Source organism: Acomys russatus, chromosome 1 (genome assembly GCF_903995435.1).
Source record: "Acomys russatus chromosome 1, mAcoRus1.1, whole genome shotgun sequence".
Lineage (NCBI taxonomy): Eukaryota > Metazoa > Chordata > Mammalia > Rodentia > Muridae > Acomys > Acomys russatus.
The window spans coordinates 89,121,605-89,145,679 of record NC_067137.1 but is presented as its reverse complement, the minus strand read 5'-3'; the positions used below and the strand labels follow the sequence as shown (position 1 = coordinate 89,145,679).

Here is a 24,075-nt window from a genome sequence, read left to right as displayed (position 1 = left end):
CCATGGGTGACAGAAAGTTCAACATCGGCCTCCTAGGAGCTCTTCCCTCTAACCCAGTCCCCAAGCACAGTGTTACCATTAACTCTCGTGTGTTATTCGGGTAGTGAGAACTTATCCCAACCCACGGGACAGTCAACAAGAGGCCCTAGAAACAGAGGAGAAGGAGGCCAAGGAGGGGCGCAAGAAATGAAGTCAAGTCTGGAAATTTCTGATCAAGGCTCGTTTATTGAAAATCCTCACAGAGCTTTTATGGGGTTACTGGGGCAAGGGCATTTGCATAAGCGAGGTTGCTATGGATACTTAACTGTGAAATGCTCCAGCAGGTGTCTACCTTTACGGCTGCTATAACCACAGAAGGGGGAGAAATTCCAGAGTGAGGGAAGTTGTAAAAGATCTGGTTAGTCAAAAAAAAGTTCCCGGAACTGCTGTTTGCGGACAGCTGGCCTTTATCTGACTTTACCAGTAATCACACTGGAAAAGGTAGCTTATAGCCAGGATGGAGTAGCTCTTATTATGAGCTTGGGGGGTCTTAGAATGATTGTTCCCCACAGGAACTGAGTTAGGGGAATCAAGCAGGCAACCCTGCCTTGGAGTCACGTAGCTGGCCACAGGTGGGAGGTTCTCCCTTTCACAGCTGCTGTCTCTGTTGTACGCAGGAGCTGGAGGGACTGATCCAGGCAATACACAGCGATGACAACAAGGTGAGCAGAGGCGTCTCCTAGCCCTCGTGACACTCCTGAGTGAATAGCACCGAGCCTCCCTTGCCCCACACAGTAGTCCATGCAGTCTTGTATTTCATTGTCTTTGTTATGCAGGACCTAGGTGGTGGCTTAAAAGCCGCAAGAGGGGAAAATGAGCGTTGAATGCCTAAACCTTTACTTTCCCAGGTCTCTATCCCTGAGACTGTTTTTAAATCTCCATGTTATCCTGCGGTCTCTCACCAAATAACCAGAGAGAAACTCTTCTTTCCATCTTCAGGCCGACTGACTGTATGAGGTTCTTCAGGGGAGTAGGTGTTGCCTTATCCTGGATGGGAAAAAAGTACAGGAAGAAAAGCACTCCTGCGCTAGTGTCTGTCCTTGTTGCTATAACTAAATACTTGACAGAAAGCAGTTTAAGGAAGGAAAGATTTATAACAACTTACAGTTTGAGGAAGACATTCCATTGTGGTGGGGAAGGAAAGGCACAGTGGCAGGAGGCAGGGCTGGCTGGTCACACTGCATCTAGAGTTAGAAAGCAGAGAACAAGAACTGGGCCCCTCAGTGCCCACCCCAAGGGACCACTTCCTCCAGCAAACGTTCCGCCTTCCAAAACAGTGCCGCCAGCTACAAACCGAGTTTTCCAACACGGGTATTTCACACTCAGACCAAAACCTTCACCCAGCCCCTGGGAAGACAGTGCTCCCCTGAGGCCCATGAACTCCTCCCTTGTTCTAGAAGTGACTTTTGTCTTGCATTACCTCTCTGAAGAGTGCCAGCCAGGATAAAAGTGGCACTGGTTGTGGCTTGTCATGGGATGGCTCATCTTGCCACCTCCAGGAAGGCCCCCAGGCCAAGAGTCCTGAAAAAGCAAAGCCAGACCAGCTGGCCATCAGGAGACACATTGTGTGGCCGCTGAGTCCCTCGTGCCATCACCTAGTATAAGGCAATGGCTTCTTACACAACCACAGAGCTGTTCTCACTGCAGTGTTGTCAGCCCTGGGGTAGAACCTGCTGGCCAGTCTAGGTCTTAAGGAAAACGTGTCCTGCCATTTCGCCACTGTTTACACTACAGCATCCTGATGAGGTCACCGAGAAGGATGAAATCCCTACATTTAAAATGGCAGTTCCTGTTGTAGAATCTAAGTGAGAACCCAAGAGTCAAGCTGAGCAGCCATTGCTACTTTTCGTTCTTTCAGCAGCTATTCTAAAGACCTCTGGTCTGGCCAAAAAACTGGTTTGGTCCACTTTTTAAAAAGTATTCTAGACTCCAGCAACAGTATTCCCCTCTTGAATTCTGCCTGTCACGATGTGGTATTCCACACAGGTGGAATTCACTGGAGCTAGATGAGGGCTCCCTCCTTAGGGCAGCATATATAGCCCCAACAGCAGTACCCAAGGGCTTTCGTGAGTTCACAGCACCCCAGATGTCTTCTGTAGTGGGAAACTCTGTTATCAAGACCGAAAGACTTTGTGAGCAAGACTCTCCACCCCACCCCACCCAAAAAAAGATGGCGGATTTAAGTGGAACAAAAACCAAATGTCTCTGATTCTGAAATAACTATTACACCAGAAAAGGGGCTGCCAGTTGGAGCCCAGCCATAGCTTGTGGAGGCCTTGCTATTGCTTGGACCAGAGTGATGGCTGAACAGAAGGTGCCAGTGAAACCTGAGCCAAGGAGAAAAAAGGGTTATCCCCACACCGAGCTGCCTTGCATCTAGGAATAGCCCAGACAAGTCTTACCAAGCCGAGATCTTAACCAGACCCTCTCTGGCTGGGGTTATCCATTTTTCTCCCCCATGCTATCCGTCAATATGTTTTTCATTCAGATTTGGGGATATAGCTTAATGGCAGAGCACTTGCCTAGCATGCATGGGGCCCAGGTTTAATCCCCGGCACCACCTACCCAAAGGCTTTCAGCATGTTCAAAACAGAAACCAGAGAAAGGGAATCTATTAACCCTTTGCAAAGGGATGGGACAATCCTTTACTCATTCACTCACCCATGTAAGGCTCATTAACCGGACACTGACTACACACTAGTCGCCAGGAATGCAGGGACAGAAAAGACAAACAATGCTCCTGCTCTCATGGACGTTGGAGTCTAGTGAAGAATATCAGTTAATTACCAAATTAAGCCCACAGCCTGTGGATACTGGCCAAACTAGTTCTGACCCTAAAAGGAAATTGGAGGAGGAGAGAGAGACCAGACTCCGTTGATCTATTTGGTTTCTAAATTCTTGTTTTCCCTGTGAAAGCACTTGACATTAGAACATAAAGCCATGCAATAGCCTGGTGTCTAGAACATTTCAAGTTGTGAAACAAAAAGCAAGAACCTTATTTTCAGATCGGGGAGTGAGAAGTACCACTCATCTCTCCATGCTTTCTGCTGCTCTTTGCATTTGTTGATTTTTTTTTCCTTTGACGGACATTTCTTCTCAAATGTGTTGTACCCGTTCACCAGGTTCGGGCCTATCTGACGTGTTGCAAGCTGCGTTCTGCCTACCTGATTGCTGTGAAGCAAGAACACGCACAGGCTGCCGCCCTCGTCCAGCAAGTGCAGCAGGCTGCCCAAAGCAGTGGGGATTCCGTAGTGCAAGACATCTGTGCTCAATGGCTTCTAACTAGCCACTCCCGCGGTGCCCATGGCTCAGGCTCCAGGAAGTGACCCTGGGTCACAGGACCTAGAAACCATAGCCTGGGAACTACGGCAACAGGCACGCTGCCACTCAATGTGCTCTCCGTCTTCCTGTGGAGTAGGACTTCTGGCCCTGCCCCAGGTTGGAGTGAGCAGGTTGGACCCTACTTGCCTGCGTGGGTAAGAGCAGGTCCTTTCACACAAGTGCCATGTAAAATTGTAGGATCTGTGTTTTTGTCTGGAGATAGCCACTTCTTTCTACCTCAGAATGACTGTGTGTGTGTGCATGTGTGCGCATACGTGTGCATGCCCCTGTGCACTCATGTTTACGCCGAAGCATCTTCTGAACAAATGAGACTCCTCCATTAAAGAGAGACACTTTACTTTCTACTTTCTGCTGGGCTGAAAACCTTCCCTGCATTTTGGGTCTGCTCTCGGGTCATCCTGTTTGTCCGAGGTTCCTCCCCTCTATGCACACACGCTCCTCTCAACAGGGTCAACAGAGAATTACAGAGCAATGCCAAAAGAAACGATTGCTTCTTCTCCCTTCTCAAAATTCAGAGGAGGATGCCTTTGGACTACGACAACGTTTCTGGCGACACCTCTCACAAGCACAAGGTTTTCGGGCGACAGTATAAATGGTTAGATCTAGGAGACTGAGGGCAGGCCCCATCACATGCATCCAGAGTGGAGGAAGAGGCAGGCCTCTCTGAGCACAGAGCTGGCTGTTGTCACTATGCCTGCTACAGGGTTGACAGGTAAAGACACGTGGCTTTTTCTTTCTGGGTCTGGGGAGAAAAGTGGTAGCGAGGATCCTGGGGCTGAGTGAAATGCCGACTCTACCGATTTGTGTTCCGTTCTTGTTTGTGCCTCTTGAATTAGTTAGGAAACCATTTCTCAAGCCAGGTGTGGTGGTGCACGCCATTAATCCCAGCCCTTGGGAGGTAGAGGTAGGCGGATCGCTGTGAGTTCAAGGCCAGCCTCTACAAAGCAAATCCAGGACAGCCAAGGCTGCACAGAGAGACCCTGTCTTGAAAAATCAAACAAGAAAAAAAAAAAGAAAGAAAGAAAGAAAAAGAGAAACCATTTCTCTCTCCTTCATGCTTCCCTTTGGTCTCCCCGGGACTGTGGACTGGATACGCACAGACCTGGCTCACTAGGCAGCAGTACACTACGGGAATGGGGTTCGCTTCAGAGTTGGGTCCACAAACAAGTGAGAAGGAGGGGGTAACAAGCAGTTCTCTGCAGTGCAGGAGACCTAGGGGAAGGGTTAATACTCTCTGCTTTCACCTGGGATGATGTGCCAGTGCTCTAGAGAAAGGGCCTTTTAGCTGGTGACTGACTTGCAAATGAGAGCCCTAAAGAAAGGCCCATGGCCCCAAGTCTCCCACCAGCCAGAGCTCAGCTTGTTGGTCTGGAACTGGAAACCGAACCAAGTTTTTCTTAATAAAAACTGTTAATGGACATCTGTCAGATCCCAAGCATTGGTTTTACTAGAGAACAAAGGCTGAAGGAAAATGCTAGAACCCTTGAAGGTACGGTCTGACAATGGCTTTTCCTTCCTTGAGTCAGTGAACATGCCACAGCTCCCAGGAACAGCCATTGCCTGGTGTCTGCTTGCACTCAAGGCTATCTTTTTTGCACTGAGAATAAGCACTTTACACAACTGGGTTGTAAGTCTTGCAGCCCTGGATTTAGGATGTCATAACCAGATGTCCCTGACTTTCGTCTAACTTGAGTTGTAAAACAGATGACCCATGACCAGGTTAACAGAGAAAGGACTGCAGACCTATGACATCACACTGTGGTCTCCTGAAAAGCAACAGTAACATCAAAACCATTGTACATGTCAAGTGGTTGTGTGTCCTACCACAACCAAGTCACAATAAACTGTCTATCCCACTACTTACTGGCTTTCTGGCTTTTTTTTTTTTTTTTTTTTTTTTTAGTTTTTATTAAATTTATTTTTACTTTATGTATATTGGTGTTTTGCCTGCATGTATGTCTGTATGAGGGTGTCCGCTCCCCTGGAACTGGAATTAAAGGCAGTTGTGAGTGATCTGCTATGTAGGTGCTGGGAATTGAACCCAGGTACTCTGGAAGAGCAGCCATTTCTCTTAGCTGATGCCATCTTCTGGCCTCCACAGATGCCTGGCATGTGTGTGGTATACATACATAAATGCATGCACTCATACAATTTTTTAAAATGTGTTTATATAAATATCTTGTAGTGACTATTCATCCACTTCAATTCCTTAAGTTACCTATGTATTAAAAACAAAAAAAACTATTAGTGGGCCAAGGAGATATTTCAGTGGGTAAACCACTTGCCACAGAGACCTGACAACTTGAGTGTGATCCCTGACACCCATCTGAAAATGGAACGAAAGGCCAGGCATAGTGGCGCACACCTTTAATCCCAGAACTTGGGAGGCAGAGGCAGGTGGATCTCTGTAAGTCTGAGGACAGCCTGGTCTACAAAATGAGTGCAGGACAGCCAAGACTACACAAAGAAACTCTTGTATCGAAAAACCAAAGAAATAAAAGGAAAGAAAGAAACTGTAAAGAAAGAACTGACTCTCCAAGTTGTCCTCTGACTTCCACATATACACACCGTCGCATGAAGGCATCTGTGTACACACACACACACACACACACACATTATTTGCATAATACTAGTAAATTCTAAAACCTTAAAAGGGGGCTGGGAATAGTGGTGCATACCTTTAATCCTAGAACTCAGGAGGCAGAGGCAGAAAGATCTCTGAGTTAAAGTCTGATCTACATAGGGAGTTCCAGGGCGTCCAGGACTGCATAGTAAGACCTTGTCAAGAAGGAAGAAAAAGCGAAGGCAGTGAGTGTTCCTTCTCAGCTCCCTTTGGGTCTGGAGAGATGGTTCATGCATTAAGAGCATTGGCTATTTTTCCAGAGAACCCAGGTTCAAGCACACATAGAAACTCAAAACCACTTGTGACTCCAGGCCCAGGGAATATGATGCCCTCTTCTCCGGACACCAGGTACACATATGGTGCATGGATATACAAAGTATTGTTTTATTGGGGTACTAGGAATATGGCTCAGTGTACAGCAGTTACTGGCATGTGTAATGTCCTAGGGTCAATCCCCCATTCCACCATAAAAATAAAATGTAAAAATCCTTTTAGTGTACCCTCTGCCACCAGCAAACTTGTTATGCTTCATGTCTGCTCTAAGTGAAGCGGTGGAGACAGGTGATCGATTACGAGCAGAAAACAGAAATGAGAAGCCCTACCTCTGTCCCAATGCCTGCTCCTCACCAGAGGCCACTACTGTTACCAGTATCTAGTGTATAGTCCCAGGGCAGGGGAGGGTGCTTTTGCCACAACCAATTATCCTGCAGTGAATTGTCCTGACTCAGGATGTGTGCATTTGGTAAATCATCCCAGCCACCATCTACCGTGCTTCTCTCTCCCACCAGTGGGGTAGAGAGTGTCTGCTCACCCTACCACTCCCATCCTTGCCCCCGATAGTTCACCAGCTTTATGAGGTTGTTTGTTTTTGTTTGGTTGGTTGTTTTTGACGTGGGGAGGTCTCAGTTTCATAGGTTTTTTTCTCAGGTGGTGAGAGAGAGATGCCACTTGGAACCCTTTTTAAAAGTGAGTGGCCATTTTTTAAACTTTGTGATTCCTAGTATCACACACACACACACACAAATCCACCTGTATTTTTACTATCAACTGATTGGAGGATGTTTTTAAACTACCTGAGGAGTGCCTAACTCGAGCCTAAAACTGTTGGCTTGTATTCCTCTGGGACCATATGTTTACAGAATGACACCTGAGCTGAAACCATTGGCTTCGCTCCTGTTCTCACCTTCCCCCGGAAATACCAGCACATCCAATTTCTCATTCAGAACAACAACAAAAACAAAACAAAACAAAAAACAACAAAGACAGCGAACAAGCAATAGTGATGAAAGAGAGGCCTGAAAACATCTAACGTGGGCATGACACAAAAACATGTCACCACAGAGAATTCTGGAACAGCCTCTCTGACTGGAAGACAGATGAGCACTGTGTTAAGACACCCGAGACAGGCTAGGTGGCCAGATGCTTTAGGCTAGAGCTTAAGCAAAGTAGATCTTGGGCCATTAGGCTAATACCCAGGCAAGCAAATATCGATAGTCACATTATCCTGGTAGAAATGAGCTCCTCTTGGTCTCAGCCTGTCTCCTATGCTGTATTGTTTTTCTTGGGGAGATCTGAATAGACATCTATTCACCTGGCACAGGGCACTCATGACAGAGCAAAGAACTGCACACAAGTGCAGCTTGGTGAACCGTGAGGTTACTGGGGCTACTCAGAGGAACATGGGTAACTCTCCAGCAGCTGCATCACTGAAACCCCCACTGTGGTGTGGACAATGTGTGTAGGTGTTTTACCTGCATGTATGTGTGTGAATCACATGCATGCCTAGTCCCCACAGAGACCAGAAGAGGCCATCACATTCTCTGGAACTGAAGTTACAGATGGTTGTGGGCTGTCATGCGTGTGCTAGGAACTGGACCCAGGTCCTCTGCATACGCAGCAAGTGCTCTTAAGCACTGAGCCATCTCTCCAGCCCCACCACTGAACTCTTAACGGTGGTGTGACACAGACCACTCTATCTCTTCTCTAGATTGTGATGTGAGCAAGAAATAAGCTTTTACCATAGCAAGCTGCTGGAATTTAGCATTGGTTCTTGTACCAGTTACTCTTCTATTAGAATAAGCTGTTCCTTGCGTTTTGTGTCTCCTTGAATGATTGTTTGACACATTAGCTAAGATTTGGATAAACTCCTACGAAGGTTTACAGATGCTATGAAGAGTCTCTTCAGAATGTTAACTTCTAATAATCATGTAACCTCATGGATACTGAAGTCATCTGACAATGACAGGGCCTGGAGGCAGAAAAATAAAACACAGGAAAGCAGAGGTCAAAGTTCATTTGGAAGATGAGGAAATTGGAAGTGATGAAAGAGGACAGAACAGGTGCAATGACAGGTTTAAATCTGGGCCATGTAGCAAGCTCCAAGCCAGTCTGGGCTTCATATTGACACCCTCTCTCAAAACAAACAAACAATTGCCAGAGACTGTCAGTAGAGTAAAAATGGCTGAATATTAGCCATGTTCTATAGTTCAACGGAATGCCACTGTATCAGGACACAAATGGTGGCACAACTTGCTATGTAACAGGAAGTCTCAAGGCGGGACAGCTCAAGTCTTGGCTAATTCAGCGACTCCCAACTGTATGGTCAGTAACCCGGGTCCTTCCCATCTTGTCCTCTACTAGTGTCAGCATGTCCACTTGCTTGTTGGGTCAGCTTAGCTCTCTACTCATGGATGCAGGATGCTTGTGGCCAATTCAGACATCACATTCAGCCACAACAGTGTGCAACGGAAAACAGAGTGTCTGCCCGCACCTCACTCTTTACACTTATACTTTATGTACTTATTCATTCGTTTAGTTTTGAGACAGGATTTTTCTATAAAGCCTGGACAGGCCTGAAAACTCCCTCTGTAGTCTAGGCTGTCCTCAAACTCACCATCTCATCTTCCTGCCCATCCCCCCAAGTACTGGATTTAATTACATCATATGCCATCATCACCCACCTGTCCAAATCAGAAACCTTTTTCTGGAAACCAAAACTCTTTTCTATGTTCCATTGGCCATAATTGTGTTGCATGCCTTTCCCTTAACCAATTTGCTTAGTAAGAAAATATGTGATCACCTTGATCGTCTTGGACCAGTGGCCCAGAGTGCCAGTAGCATATCAGAATCACCCAGGGAAACTTTGAACAACACCTTGCCAAAACCAGAGCAATCACACATGAGTAAATGAGGTAGATCTTTCCCTGGTTCCTCAACCATAACCCAAGCTCTTCAATCTGCCGAGCGACACTGTGTTCCATAACCCACATCATCAGATCAAATTTCTTCTTGTGGGTCAGCACAACGCCTTTCACCAAGCAGTTGATCTTTAGCAACATTTCCCCCTTGTTATATTTTGGTGTTCTAGTTTCGTGGCTTCCTCCCTCCACCTCTCTTCTACTCTCTTGTTGCACAGCCAACTCTGCAACCCTTTCCAAAATGAGAGAATTAAGTGACGCTTCTGATTTTCCTATTTCATCCACTTTTTTTGCTGCTCAGACCCCTCCCTTTCCCTTTGCAACTTTTCCAATTGTTCGGCCATTCTCCCAACCTTTTTTGAGATGGAATACAGGAAGAAGACGAAGCAAAACCAGAAAAAAAAAAAATCCCCTCTGAGAGCAAAGTGGGAGGGAGCCCAGCGGCAGCAGCCTCTATGAACATTTTGCTGACATCCTGAAATAGTATTTTCATCCCTTCATATCCTGTCCTCCCCCCCCCCCAGCATTAGAAACCAAGTGTCCCATTGTGCCTAGGCACGTCTGAGTGCCACTTGTTGTGCCTTTTTAAAAATCTTATTTTATTTTGTTTCTTATACCTCTACCTCCCTTCCACCAACCCCCCAACACTAGGTAGGAGAGAAAGAAGGTTCTTGGGGAGAGGGGGCAGAGTTCTCTTTCCTTCTTCCAGCTGGGTAGGGTCATTGGGTTCTTTGGGGCAAGTCCAATCAGGATATCCAGCAATCCAGCTAACAAACCAGCAAACAGCAAATGGAAACAGCAACCTTCCTCTGGTGACCGTCTCCTCGAAACAGTCTCTGTCTCTGGGCTCTGGCATTTGTACACTCTCAGAATCCTCAGTTCAACTGTCCACAGAGGGACCACGTCCCTCTCCGAGCTCCAGAAGGCCATTATCAGCTGCAGATAAACTAAGGCAGCCCCACATCTCACACTTTGGATTAAAACAAAAACATGTTTACATAACATAGCTGGGTTTTTAAAAAAGAAACCCAAACTTCCACTACAGGGAACTACCTTGATTCCAGCTCCAGCTTCAAGTGTAAGCAGCATGTGTCAATTTACAAACAATTTCTATTACATTTAATGCTGGTTTCGGTATAAGTGTGATGCTCTGGACACGAGATCCAGAGCAGCTAGCGTCTTGCAGCCTCCACACAGGTTTGCTTTATCTAACCCCCTCTGACATATATTGAACCCCACATCAAGCCTGTTACCTGTATTACTGGTCCCACTGCTTATCTCTTAGGCCTGGCAGACATGCCTGGGGCACATGTGTGAACCTTTACCCCCACACTCGTGGTGTGCTTCGCTGCACAGCGAGCATCTGTGTGTGCTTGCTTCCCACCTTCCATGCTTCTGAGGCTCTGTTCCTGTTTCCAGCACATAGAGGGTGTTGGGGATCATCCTCAATGCAGTGCAATAAGCACTGTGTCTTCTGTCCTATCTTGACTTTGCTTATGCACTTTCTTAGAATGTTCAAAGCCTTGAGTGCCATATTCAGCCCATCACACACACTGGTGCACATGCGTGCACACACATTACACAGAGACAGACAAAAAATTAATAATAAAAGATTTTAAAGCTAGCACTCAGGGAGGCAGAGGCAGGCAGGTTGCTGTGAGTTCAAGGCCAGCCTGCTCTACAAAGCAAGCCCCAAGGCTACACAGAAAAACCCTGCCTCAAAAAAAATCTAAAAAAAAAAAAATTAAGGTTACTTCCAGAGGCAAGAGGATAAGTGTAGATATTGGAAATAAATATGATCAAAGGACTGAACCTGCATATGTGAAAATGTCATAAAATCCATTATTTCATACAATTAACATACTAATAAAAATTTTAAAGTTATGTTTTATTGAAAAAAAGAGAATATTCATCACCAAAAGCCCTTTGGATGCCTCAGATCCGGGACCAATAAAGGTGGTTTCTTGGGCTAATGAGTTATAACATTAGGTACATCTGCCCACCTCTTCTGGGTGACCTTCAGCAAGGAGGGCATGAAGGCCACAACACAGAAAAACAGGGGATGTGGGGGAGAACGAGAGCCACATGTTGAGGGAGAAGGTTGGCAGGGACGTGCTCTTTTATATCTATTATGGCAAATCTGTCTGGTCATAATCTGTGGGGAAGCTGAAGGGCCACACCTCTCACTTCTCATAATAAAATCCTGGCATTGAAAGAAATCCAAGTGAACACCTAGCTTGGCCATCTTACTTTGTACTCAGAAACAGTATTCTAAGAAAATTCTGGGTGTATGTGTGAGCGGCTCAGGGGGGTGACATGTTACTCATTAACAGGCTGATTTGCGTTCCTCCATTTTTCACTGAGAAAATGAATAAGGCAATGAGATGAACACAAATCTTTATTTCTCTAAAAATTGAGGTGAAGAGAATGGGTTAAGGTTTGGGGGGTGGTGGCGAATAGACAAGGTGGCAAGCAGGAAGGTCCAGCTTCATGCATCCAAAGATGCTCAAAAGAAGAAATGACCTTTGGCCAAAGAGAGCTACTTCTTCCTGAGTTGGTCCAAACTCCAGGGTTGTGACTAGCATTTGATTTCAAAGAGAAAAGAGGCCAACCCAGAGTTTGAGGTTATAGCTCCCAGAAATGTGAATGCTGGTGCTACTATGAACGTCTGTGGTGCAGGTGAGAAGACTGACTCAGTTTCCCAGTTTCCTCTACCACCCCTGTGTCCAGCCTGGAATCTAAATAGTCCTCTTGCCCCAGAGAGTTGTGGGTTCTCTAAGTCTTCGAGAACAGTCTGTAGGTGTGCATATCATCTGGTACTGTGATCCTGCCTCACAGAAAGATTGTGTGTAGAAAGGGTTCCAGAAGTTTCTGAGTAGGCAGGTGTCACAGCAGCAGCAGGCCGGGAGGATAATCCTTTCAGGTTGGCCTTCTCTTTGGTCCCCTGTTATTACGACATGCATTAGGCCTGAAAAGGCCATGGTCTTCAGGCCAACTATTCCCATTCGATTCCTAGAAGTTCACAGCTGATATTCCACAGGCGCTCAGCTGTCTTCTTATTCCGGGCCCTTGGGGATACCCAGGTCCTCCTGCAGTCACTGGCAGGCAGAGAGAGTGAACATTAGAATAAAATCTGATGATCTTGGAAATAATTTCTCAGAATAGATTTTTTTTTAATTATATAAAATATGTGCACCGGACTTAAAGAAACTACACAGAGATGGATTGTTAAGTATTTGAGGGCCAGGTGTGATGGCATGGCCTACATCATCCTAGCCCTTGGGAAACAGGCAGGGAGATCGGGAGTTCAAGACCATCTTTGGCTACAGAGTGACTTTGGGGCTATTCTGATCTACAATTATGCCCTGTCTTGAAAAACCAAAATATAGTGGCTGGAGAGATGAGTTCACAGCTAAGAATGTTTGCTGCTCCTCCAGGGAACCCAGATTTGATTCCCAGCACAATGTCAAGCAGCCCACAACCTCCTGTAACTCCCGTTCCAGAGGACACAATACCCTCTCTGGCCTCCATGGCCTCACACACATACATATATACTCCCACAGACATGTACAATTAACAGTCTTTTTTTAAAAACCCAAAATATAAACATGTATGCCCAGATACAGATATAACGTAAACAAACTTTGAATAGTAGTAATACGTAGGCATTTTGTTAATACGGTCTACGACAAAATGTAATACTAGACTGGTACTCAACTACTTCAAAGTAACTGTGAACAAAAGAGGCATTGTGAAATATGTGCAATACATTCCATGTGACATGAAAACATCTAGAGCACCGTGGTAGCAATGTCACAGATGACATCACAATTATGCTCTTACTAAGTAAGTTTAAAGAAACTGAACTTCATCTGGAGTCACTTGTGCTCTGGGAGACCAACTTACGCACTGTCCTGTTTTAGGGCCATCAGCAAGACTAAGGACAGGAAGGATAATGAAAGAGTGAAAGAGTGCCCCATCTTTTATAATCTTTTATAATTTTTTTTATAATTATAAAAGTTCTATTTGATGTTTGGAAAATATAAATCTGATAAAAAAAAATAAAAGTAAAAGAAAAGCCTATCATTTGACTGGCGCTTTTTTCAGCCTTGTTTGTTTATGTAAACATTATATATATATGTAATGTTTACTTTTTTTATTATGTATACAGTATGCATCAGATCACATTATAAATGGTTGTGAGCCACCATGTGGTTGCTGGGAATTGAACTCAGGACCTCTGAAAGAGCAGTCAGTGCTCTTAACCACTGAGCCATCTCTCCAGCCCACAAATATTTTTCCTTTTATTCAAAAGCAAGATCATGTTGTATTTGGTTTAAGGAAAAGTCTTTCTCTTGTTAAAATGTATTTTAATTATGTAGATAGCAAATAAATGTATAGTCCTCTAAAAACATGATAAGGAAATGCCCAGACTAAGAAGTTGCAATCCTCTTTCACACCTTGTCTGCCTCTTTCTCAAACTGCTTTGGAGTCACTATGACTACTCTCTGGCTGGTCTTTCTAGACTGTTCATTATGCGTTTGTAAGGAATGCGTACATGTTTTTAAAGGAATTTTATTTTTAATTATATGTGTGTCTGTGTGCGGGTTTGTACATATGAGCGAGTGCTCGTGGAGGCAAGAAGGGGGTGTCAGTAGTGGGACACCCAGAACTGAGAACTGAACTGGGGTTCTCTATAGAACAATAAGTGCTCTTGGTTTCTGGGCCATGTCTCCAGCTCCTACAGTTTGGTATTCTATGTTTTGTTTGTTTGTTTGTTTGTCTGTTTTTCTCATAACATTATATTATGAAAATCCCTTATCAATTAAATATTTTCTGAAATCATATTAAAGGACTATATAATATCTGTAAGTGCTCACACTGTGGGGTAGATTTGTTCAATAAACATACACTGTATGCCAGGCATGGTGGTGCACACCTTAATTCCCTACACTTGCCAGTTGGGAGGCAGAGGCAGGCAGATCTCTGTGAGTTCAAGGTCTGCCTGGTCTACATAATGAGTTCCAGGATGCCCAGGATGGCATAAACAGACCCTGTCTCCAATAAAGAAACAAACAACAACGGGATGTAAACCAAAAACATGAGCCACATAAAGAATTCAAATTTTCTAGTGGCCACATTAAAAACAAAAAACTAGGCATGCTGGGGCACAGCTGTAATCCCAGCACTCAGAAGACCGAGACAGCAGAATCCTAGGTTTTGAGGCCAAACTCGACTGTCTAGTGAGAAACTGCCTTACTCGGGGGACAGAGGCAGGTAGGAGCTCTTGATTTGAGCTAGCTGATATAACTTTATGAATTAATACACACAACACATTCAGATGAGTGTCAAACACATTCTAAGAGCTCAAGTGATATTGGCTCCTATGACTCATGCATTCCTCTGCTGTAGATACTAAACTTACTCCCAGTTCTCCACTTCCTGAGTGGTGCCCCACTTTGCAATAGACCGTAGGATGGACTGGAATCGATTACATCACAAGAAGGGAAGGAGCCTTCATCTTGCACTCATTAGGAAGCTTTGGCTGCACGTGGACTTGTGTTTATATGTGGTACTCAAATTCCCATTCCTACACAGCCACAGGCAAGGCAAATTGTGGCAACACTGAGCGGTAGCCTTCCTACTGGACACACATGACCTTCCTCGTAGCACTTTTTTTTTAAAGATTTATTTTATGTACGTGAGTGCTCTACCTGCATGTACATCTGCAGGCCAGAAGAAGGGATCAGATCACATCATAGATGGTCGCGAGCCACCATGTGGTTGCTGGGAATTGAACTCAGGACCTCTGGAGGAGCAGCCAGTGCTCTTAACCGCTTAGCCACCTCTCCAGCCCTCCACGTAGCAGTTTATGCCAAAGTGACATCAAAGAATTCAAATGTCAAAAGAGCCGAGCCTTGAAAAGCATCCAGAGGGCCTGCTAACATTCTTGTCATAGCATAAGCAACAGGTAAAGCCTTCATGGCTTTCAGAAAGCAACAGTGCCACAGAAATGTGGCACGCTGGGATAAAACAGAACCACAAAAGCAATTCTTGCTGACTGAAGTTTCTTTGGAAAACTCACAACAATTGGTTTACAGACCTGACCCAAGCCTGGATTCCATCATCAGGCACAAGGGGTCTAACGGGCACTGTAATTTGCAGGCACACCCTGCACTGCCAACTCCTACCTGAAGTACTTGCCGCTCAAGGGCTCCAGATCCTCTGCCAGGGCGCAGTGCAGGCTGGTCTGAGCCCCCTGCCGAGTAGACTTGAAGAAGGGCGAGAAGAGACGCCACAACAGGCACAGTATGACGGAGTGTCGGGCGATCTCAGACATGACGATACCTGGGTGTACCGCATAGGCGGTGACCCCCGTCCCTAGGACAAAGAGGACAGGATAAGATCGGGGACACACTCTAAGCCCTTCGCCAAAATGCCCAAATGAAAAGAAGGAAATTGGATGTCCTTGATCCCTCTGGCTCCTGCAATCCTTCCATCCCTTTTTCCACAGGATTCCCCAGGCTCGGCCTAATGTTTGCCTGTGGATTTCTGCCATGTCTGTTTCCCTTAGTTGCTGGGTGCAGCCTCTCTGATGACAACTGAGCCAGACAGCAATCTATGAGTACAGCAGAATAGCACTAGGAATCATTTCATTGACTTTTTTTTTTTTTTCAAGCTGTGTTTGGGTCTATTGTAGGTCAGTAGGCTATCCGCCGGGCTCTGGGTCCTGGCCCTCCAGGCAGTGTCAGTGGTGGGTTCCCTCTCAAGGCGTAGGTCTCAGCCTGGAATCGTGATTGGCTGGCCACTCCCACAATTTCTGTGCTGCCTTTACCCCAGTGTGTCTTGTAAGCAGAACAAATTGTCGGTAGAAGGCATGAAAAGAAAGCCCACAGAACCAACTAACCTGGCCTTGTATGGGCTCTCAGAGGCTGAACTGCCAACCTGCATGGGACTGTGCCTAGTCTTACCGCAACCTGCTATCCATGGCGAGGCCTGCCATTTTCTGAAGAGAAACTGAGGAGGAATGGATTGGGTGGGGGAAGAGGGGAGGAATGGGGAAGTACTGGGAGGAGAGGAGGGAGGGGAAACTGCAGTCAGGATATAACATTAATTAACTAATTAATTAATTAAAGAAAGAACTTGGGAAATGCAAGCCTGGGCTTCAAACGGTTCTGCTCATCCTGTCTAGTAATGAATTAACCTCTCCGAGAAAGATCTACATAGGCGTCTCAGCTTTCTAGGCTCCAAAAGAAGAGTTCTGTTTCAATGTTATCTTATACCGGGCCTTACATCCTCCTAGTAAAAACATGTGGGAAGCAGCAGTGTTAATTATTGATAGCAGTATCTCTGCCATGTCTATGGGAGGAGCTTTGGGACAACAATCTGTTTGAAAGGTTGGTGTAGGGGCTAGTTGGGCAAGCACATTTATGAGGTGTGGATGGAGGGGTGTTGGTGGAAACTATGGGGTTTTAAGCTGCCTCCAAACACGACTCTGACAGCACCCCATTTTCAATACTTTTTTTACATGCAAGGCTGCACTGTGCACTTTCCTTGTGTTGTTCCATTTCTTTCTTTCTTTCTTTCTTTCTTTTTTTTTTTAACTCTAAGTCTCCTAGAAACTTAAATGAAAATTACAAAAGTTTTGAGATTCTAATTTAAAAGGCAGAGGGTGTTTGATTTTCAGTTTCCACTCTGTTTTAAAGTAAGAGCAGGTATTCCACCGGACCTTGGTGGCACATGCCTTTAACCCCAGTACTCAGGGGCCAGAGGTAGTTGGATCTCTGAGTTCTGAGTTCGAGGCCAGCCTGGTCTACAGACCGAGTTCTAGGGCAGCCGGGGCTACACAGAGAAACCCTGTCTCAAAAACAAAAAAATAAAACAAAACAAAATAAATAAATAAAACAAAAAAAGAGCAGGCATTTCTTTACTGACACTTGTAACTTAAATCACGCTTTTCCTTCTGATAATGCTATAAATTCAATACCAGTTCTGCAGCCTCATCAGTTATGAACTGATCTCTAACAGTGGATGCCTTAAGTAAGAACAGACACAGCTGAAGTGCTGTTGCTTCCTTTGAGGTAACAACAGAGTAGCTCTCACAACCAAGTTAAAGAAAAGATATTGACCACATAATACACATGTTCTATTAAAAAAAAAAAAGCTTATTAGCTGGGCATGGTGGTCCATGTCTTTAATCCCAGCACTTGGGATGCAGAGCCAGGAAGATCTCTATGAGTTCAAGGCCAGCCTGCTCTATAAAGAGAGTTCCAGGACATCCAGGACTGTTACATAGAGAAACCCTACCTTGAAAAGCCTAAATAAACAAATAAATAAATAAATAAATAAATGATTACCAATCTTGGACAACTGTTCATGTTTAAGTATTTTAGAAAGTAGCTATTGTCCAAAGCTGGGAGAAGAGAAAGTAAAGGGGAGATCTGGCAGGGAAGATGGTGGATAAGAAAATCAACAGAGAAGCAGCACTTTAGACTTGATTCCAGCTATCCTGAGTTTAAGGTGACGTTGCATGGGCATCCATCCTTCCTGAGCCCATTCCTAGGATGCAGTGTTGTCCACAGTGCTGTTTATTTTGTAGGTTGCCTCTGGCACTTGGGGGACATGGATTACTCAGCAGAGGACAAAATGGAGAAAGTAGTTTAGAAGATGATTCAAGCAAGAGACTGCTGTCGTCTCAGAATACTGAGGCAAATGATGCCATTCCAGTTAATATTTTGACGATAAATCTGGCTGTAAATGCAGCCTTGGCTGGTTGAGAAAGGTAGCTCTGTGGGAAAAATGCATTGCCAAAAAAGAATACACTGATCTGCTGTGGCCTCTCATCACGCTCCTTAATTGTGGCTTGTCAAAGAGCATCATCCTCCACTGACCTACAGAACATCACAGGGAGGGTTATGGGACAAGGCACTAAGTTCCTTATTAATCCATTTCAACGTGTAGTCTTTCTTTTTCCCACCTCCATGCTCCATATGTGTCCAAAGGTCTGGCCAAAACTCTTGATCATGTGATGGTAAGAGACTGTTTCTTCCTCTCACACCAACGCTACCCAACACAGCTGTCACTTGACACTGTGCCCAAGGTCAAGCAATTCTTTTCCTTCTCCTTTTTGGAACGGCACCTCTTTACTCAACTAATCAGAGGCAGGGGGGCTTGGAGAGCAGGGGACAGAGGCCCAGTCGTGTCTCCATTCTAAAAGGAAGCTTATGCAGTAGGTGACATTAAGATATTCATGAACTAAGGAAACTGAAATACAGAGAGATTAAATAAGTTGCCCAAGGTCATACCTAGTAGTCTGCAGATCGTGGTCTGGTGTGTCCACGGTGTGTAAAGAGTGTGAATTCCATTGCTAGGTTCTTGAGTGAGAATTGCCTCAGCTAGGAAACTTACTTGAACACATTCCTTAATACACTTGTGCCTTTCTCTTCTCTTTGTAAAGCGAGGAAAATAATACTGCTTACCACATAAGAACAAACATTTCTAGGCTTATATGGGGCCGGACACACAAAGAACCCTATTATTATTATTTATTACCAAAATTATCCTATTCTTCTGCTTTGGCATTCTGATATAGACTGTTCTTCCCAAATTCCAAATTATTCATAATATCAAGCAGTTCCCCAGACTCAGAGACATGAGAGCCCATAGCTTATCAAGACCCCAGGGAAGTGCAGAATTAGTAGTAATTATAATTATTAATCATGTTACAGATGAGGAGGCAGTTGGGGAAGTGAAAGGAACAAGTCTACATATACACAGGCTTAGTATGTGGAAAAGCAAGAACTCAGATCCAGTAACCTAGAATCTAGACCTACCTCCTCAACGGTAGGCAATGACCCTAAAGCAGAGAGCCCACATTATAAGCCACCATGTAGTAGGAATTGAACTCAGGACTGTTGGAAAAGCAGACAAGTGCTCTTAACCTCTGAGCCATCTCTCCAGCCCCTGTTTTTTGTTTGTTTATTTGTTTGTTTGGCTGGTTTGTTTTGTTTTGGTGGTGGTGGTATATTTTCTGTGTAGTCTTGGCTGTCCTGGATTTGCTTTGTAGACAAGGATGGCTTTGAACTCACTTCAATCTACCTGCCTCTGCCTTCCAAGTGCTGGGATTAAAGGTGTGAGCCGCCACTGCCTGGCTTTTTTTTTTTTTTAATAATAAAATATTTAAATATTTTATTATTTCTCCACACTTACCTTGGAGCCGCTTAGCAAGCTCTCGAGTGAAAAGCACATTGGCCAGCTTGCTGTGGCAATAGGCAAAGCAACGGTTGTAGGACTTCTCGCCTTGGAGGTCATGGAAACGCATCTTGCCAACCAAATGGACCAATGAGGATAGGTTTACCACCCGTGCAGGAGCAGACTCCTTCAGGCGCCCCAAAAGCAGGTATGTAAGAAGAAAGTGGCCTGCAAAGAAATCCAAAAGGAAAACTCAAGGGTAGAGTGAGTAGCCCTAGGCTCAGGACCTGGGGACTGAAGACAGGACTGCCCAATCAGCTCACTGTTGACCCATGGGCTACCCAGTGCCAAATGGTCACTTACTCTAAGTTAGCCAATTCTCCAAAGCCAGGGCCAAAGCTAGACCGTGCTAAGACAATATTTAATCTATATTTTGTACCTATCGTTTATATGTCCATCTGTCCTCCAATGCCTCTGTACAATGTGGGCCCTCACAGACTCATACGGAAAGAAAGCTACAGTAGTCGGCGTAAACATTTGCCCAGGATCTAAGAATATGCCACATGCTCCCTGGCCTAGAACCTTAAAGTCTGAACACCAGTTTATCTTGTGTGTCAGCTTCTCAGTGTCCACTTTACCCCCACAGAGTAGCCCAAGGCTTGTTTGGATTCTCATATGAATGCTACTTCCCCTGAAAAAAAAAAATCCGGATTCCTGAATACCCACAGGTGGGCCCTGCCCAGCCATCCCTGCATTGCCAGTGCCCCATCCAAGGATGATTTTTTTTTTTTTTTTTTTGTCCTCCCTAGCATCTTCTGAGATGGGAGATTCTGAATAGGATTCACAGAGTCACATCTTTGACTGCCTAGAAAAGTACAAGCAAGCAATGTGTCTAGTGTAGGGGGTTTCAGTGAGGATCCTGTGAGGCTCTATAGGATCAGTGGAGATCCTGAGACTAATGCACGAGCCATCCTCCTACAGAGGACAAGCTGGGTTATAACTCACTATTGAGTTTCCCGCGATACTTACCCAGGTGGTTGACGCCAAAGTGGGTTTCAAAGCCATCAGCCGTCTTAGAATATGGACACATCATCACTCCTGCATTGTTGATCAAAATATGGAGCCTCTTTTCCTCTGTTGAGAACAATCAGGGAGACCTGTGGGCATCTCCCTAGCCACCTTTCACTGTCCTGAGTGTTTGTCCCCAGGCTTTCAACTGTGAGCACTCTCTATCGAGCACTCATCTTTCTCCTGTCATCTCAGAGAAGGTGTTGACTCAGAAGTCAATCACTATTCCCCTGTTGGGCCTGTCTATGTGATATGGAATCACCAATGTCACTGGGTTTCATTTTATTTGCTGATATCATATTGGACACCATCTGTTCATTATGGGCAAAGAGTACCAACTACCAGCTGTAGAGCAGGCCCGCCAATGATGGAGCCTTGGGGAGACAGAGTGAAACAAGGCTTGGGGAGACAGAGTGAAACATGTAGGTCTTGTCCCCCATGGATCTGTAGTTCTTGGTATATGCTGGTAATTTCCCAAGACATGGGAGCATTTTGACAATGGCATAGACTCATCTAGGGCCTGTAGTCACAGAAGGCTGCTTTTCTGGATGAAAGAAAAGAGCAGAATCAGAGCCACACCTTATGCCAAGGTACAAGCTCAGACATGAAGATGACACCTCCAAGATTCCCACTGTGGGGCAAAATGTCGATAAGGATCCTGCCCAGCTTGTCCACCTGCCATCCCTTTGCCAATTCCCTGTCCTGCTGGTTTATGTAGCTAAACCTGTCCGGTGGGATCATGGGTATGATGCAAGGGCCATAGATGGTTCTGGGTGGAGCAGCCATTCCCACACTTGGTTCCCTGCCTACCTGGCTACTCAACGGAACCTTACCTGCCAGGAAGCCCTCAGCAAAGGCTCGGATGGATTTGGTGTCAGATAGGTCCAATTTCCGCACCAGCACCTGGGAGTTCTTGGTATCTGCTCGGATTTCACTAGCAGCAGACTCTCCTTTCAGCACATCTCGGCATGCAATGTACACTCGTGCACCTGGGGCCCAAGGGGAAAAAAAGGTCAATGTGTACAGAGGGACAGGAAGTGAGCTTGCGTAGAGCTTACCTACAGCAGTGGGATGGCCATATTGCCACTTTCAGACTCCCACAGGAGGGCTGAGAACTCTCATTTTACACTCTAATATCTAATCCTGCTTGGTATCTACCTTAGAATAATTGGCTCGATCAACGCTACACTCCAAAATCGGGAAGGCACGGGAGGAAGGGAGCCATGTTGAAAGCCAGAGTAAGTCAGTGTCACATTAGACTTGGATACCGGTTTCCTTGAATTTTCACCAGAGCCTCCAAGCCCAGGTAGAAAGACAAGGACATTCGGGCAGAACCCCAATGACGAGGACAGGAGGTATGGCCTTGCAAAGGCAGAGGGGAAGGACTCACCTCTTCGAGCAAGCTCTCTGGCTGTCTCCTTGCCAATGCCTGTGTTGGCGCCTGTGATGACCACTACCTTCCCAGGGATCTGCACACTCGTTGTACAAACTCCGCCAGCAAAGAACTTCCTGTTGTCAAAGGGAGGAAAATCATACGTCATTTTTCCAATCTCATGCTGAAATAAGGCCACGTAAATCCAAAGAGGAGGTCTTTAAGTTAGGGTCATAAAATGTTAATCATCTTTAGAGATTAATTCACATGGGCCACGTTTTGGTTGGGCAAGGTAGTAGCCAGTTCATGGGCATGGATTGGAAGGCTATGTGTCCAGAAGCTAAAATTAGCCACTTGAGCAAGCAGAGAAAGTGCCCCTGAGCCAGGGCCAATGGAGACATTCCTTGCCAGATAACAAAGATATCAGTCTATCTCTAGACTCCCATAGGTCAGCTTCCGCCACTGACCTACATTGGAATCACACAGGTGATGAACATTAGTGGACCCAATGCTCTTACCGCTCCAATAGTAACCATAGGAACCAGCAAACAGCATGTGGGGCTACACATATAACTGCCTCCCTCAGCTGCCTCTTCAGTGTTAGAACAGAGCATCCTAAGAGACTTCCTGCCATTGTGTTAAAGATTTTATTCAGGCCATTGGCACATAGGGAAGAGTTTCTTGATGAAAACAAGACCAGAGAAGCTAGAATACTTCCTGAGCATTCCTGGCTGACAGACACTGAGATATCCACTTTCTATACAATAGCTCTCCCAGGCTAGACACTTTGTGCACTCACTGTATGTACAGTCATTGTCCATACATGCAATCTTGCCAAATGTCATCATATGACTCTCCTCAGCCACTTCAGTATTATTTCTACATCACAAAGGAAAAGAACTCTGAAGTCCAAAGATATTTAAAGTTATTTCTAAGGGTGTGTGTGCTCAAGACAGGGTTTCTCTGTGTAGCCCTGGCTATCCTGGAATTCTCTCTGTAGACCAGGCTGGCCCCTAACTCAGCGATCTGTCTGTCTCTGCCTCTTGAGTGCTGGGATTAAAGGCATGCATCACCACACCTGGCTCCTCTCTAACCTTAATCAGCAGCAAATTCTTAACTCTCCACTTGGAGCAGCCATTTCTTTGACACCCTCCGAAACCCCCAGTGAAAGGGCCATTTCAAAACACTTATTGAAAAAAAGCATCAAAGGAAGGGAGTTTGTTTCCTTCCCTGAGTATTTATTACTTGACAATGATGTCCCTAGGACACCCCACCTTACCTAGGCACAGAAAAGGAAAGGATCGAGAAACCTGAAGGAGTCAGAGGAAAGAGCTGTCACCCACTCCGCTTTCCCTTGGCATCAGAATTCATATCAGCCCCACCTCCTCCTACCCAGGTGCTTCCCTCCTCATTTTCCACCGCGGCATCCATAACCCCTCCTTTCCTGCTCTTTGCTGCACTCATCTCTCTGTCACCATCGCCTGCCTTCCCTCTTCTTTTTAGCGGTCAAAACCTGCTCCCACTGCAGGGCTTCCTAAAGTACGCTTGAGTTGCTGGATGAAGACAAACCTGATGGATGGAGCTGTCAGATACAAGACCCAGAGGAAGGACGTGAGCAGTCCTAGGATAGTGAGCATCTTGTCAACCTCCTTAGCTGCTGCGGCTGCTGCTGTTGCTGCTGCTTCACTTTCCACCCTCGACGTGGCCTCAGGATCCTTCTCTGGCTCCAATTCCTGGCAGCTTCTGTTCTTGACTCTTGGCTCCTCTCACTCCAGGGCACTCTGCAACTGGCTGGTTTAAGCAGTTCCCAGAATCTTACTTAAATCTGAGAGCCACCAGAGCACAGCCTCTTGGGAGATGTAGTTCTGGAGCGGGTGGGGCTTAAGGAAAGATCAGGGCTTAGCCTTTCACTGGCAGAGAGAATCTGACGAAACTAGAGTCCCCCCCCCCCCCCCCCGCCCCCGAGGCCTCCCCTCCCAGTACCACATCTTCCAGATAGAGTTTGTTAAACTTTATCATCAGACTTCATGAAAGCCACGCATAGCCACACACTCTTATAATGCAAGTCATTTGGCAGGCTGAAACAGGACAATAACTTGAGCCTACAAATTCAAGACCAGCCTAAACAGCACATCAAGACCCTGTGTCAAAAAAAAAAAAAAAAAAAAAAAAAAAAAAAAAAAAAAAAGGGTAAGCAGGCAAACAAACAAAAAACCCCAAGACCTGATGGTGCTTGAAATACG

The 24,075-nt window shown here is 45.5% G+C and overlaps 2 protein-coding genes across 2 annotated transcripts in view; one reads left to right on the top strand and one right to left on the bottom strand.

Moving 5' to 3' along the window:
* Positions 1-4,253, top strand: part of Zfyve26 (zinc finger FYVE-type containing 26) — a 62,860-nt gene extending 58,607 nt beyond the window's left edge. Inside the window, exons 41-42 of the mRNA XM_051148375.1 lie at positions 657-701; positions 3,162-4,253. Coding sequence (XP_051004332.1) covers positions 657-701; positions 3,162-3,365 — 249 coding nt within the window. The 3' untranslated portion in view covers positions 3,366-4,253. The remainder of the gene's footprint in view (positions 1-656; positions 702-3,161) is intronic.
* Positions 4,254-11,869: 7,616 nt separating this feature from the next.
* Positions 11,870-23,638, bottom strand: Rdh12 (retinol dehydrogenase 12). Its single transcript, XM_051148394.1, has 7 exons — positions 23,402-23,638; positions 21,851-21,969; positions 21,294-21,449; positions 20,422-20,526; positions 19,411-19,620; positions 15,393-15,582; positions 11,870-12,299 (listed from the first exon to the last, which is right to left on the bottom strand). The coding sequence occupies exons 1-7, from the start codon at positions 23,467-23,469 to the stop codon at positions 12,197-12,199; spliced, it is 951 nt and encodes a 316-aa protein (XP_051004351.1). The 5' UTR covers positions 23,470-23,638; the 3' UTR covers positions 11,870-12,196.
* Positions 23,639-24,075: the final 437 nt, after the last annotated feature.

Coding starts and splice junctions, on each gene's coding strand:
- Rdh12 (XM_051148394.1), bottom strand. CDS start 23,469: ATGCTCACTATCCTAGGACTGCTCACGTCCTTCCTCTGGGTCTTGTAT. Junction 19,621..20,421: donor CTTTGGCGTCAACCACCTGG/GTAAGTATCGCG, acceptor ATTTCTTTGCAG/GCCACTTTCTTCTTACATAC. Junction 12,300..15,392: donor TTGAGCGGCAAGTACTTCAG/GTAGGAGTTGGC, acceptor TCTGCCTGCCAG/TGACTGCAGGAGGACCTGGG.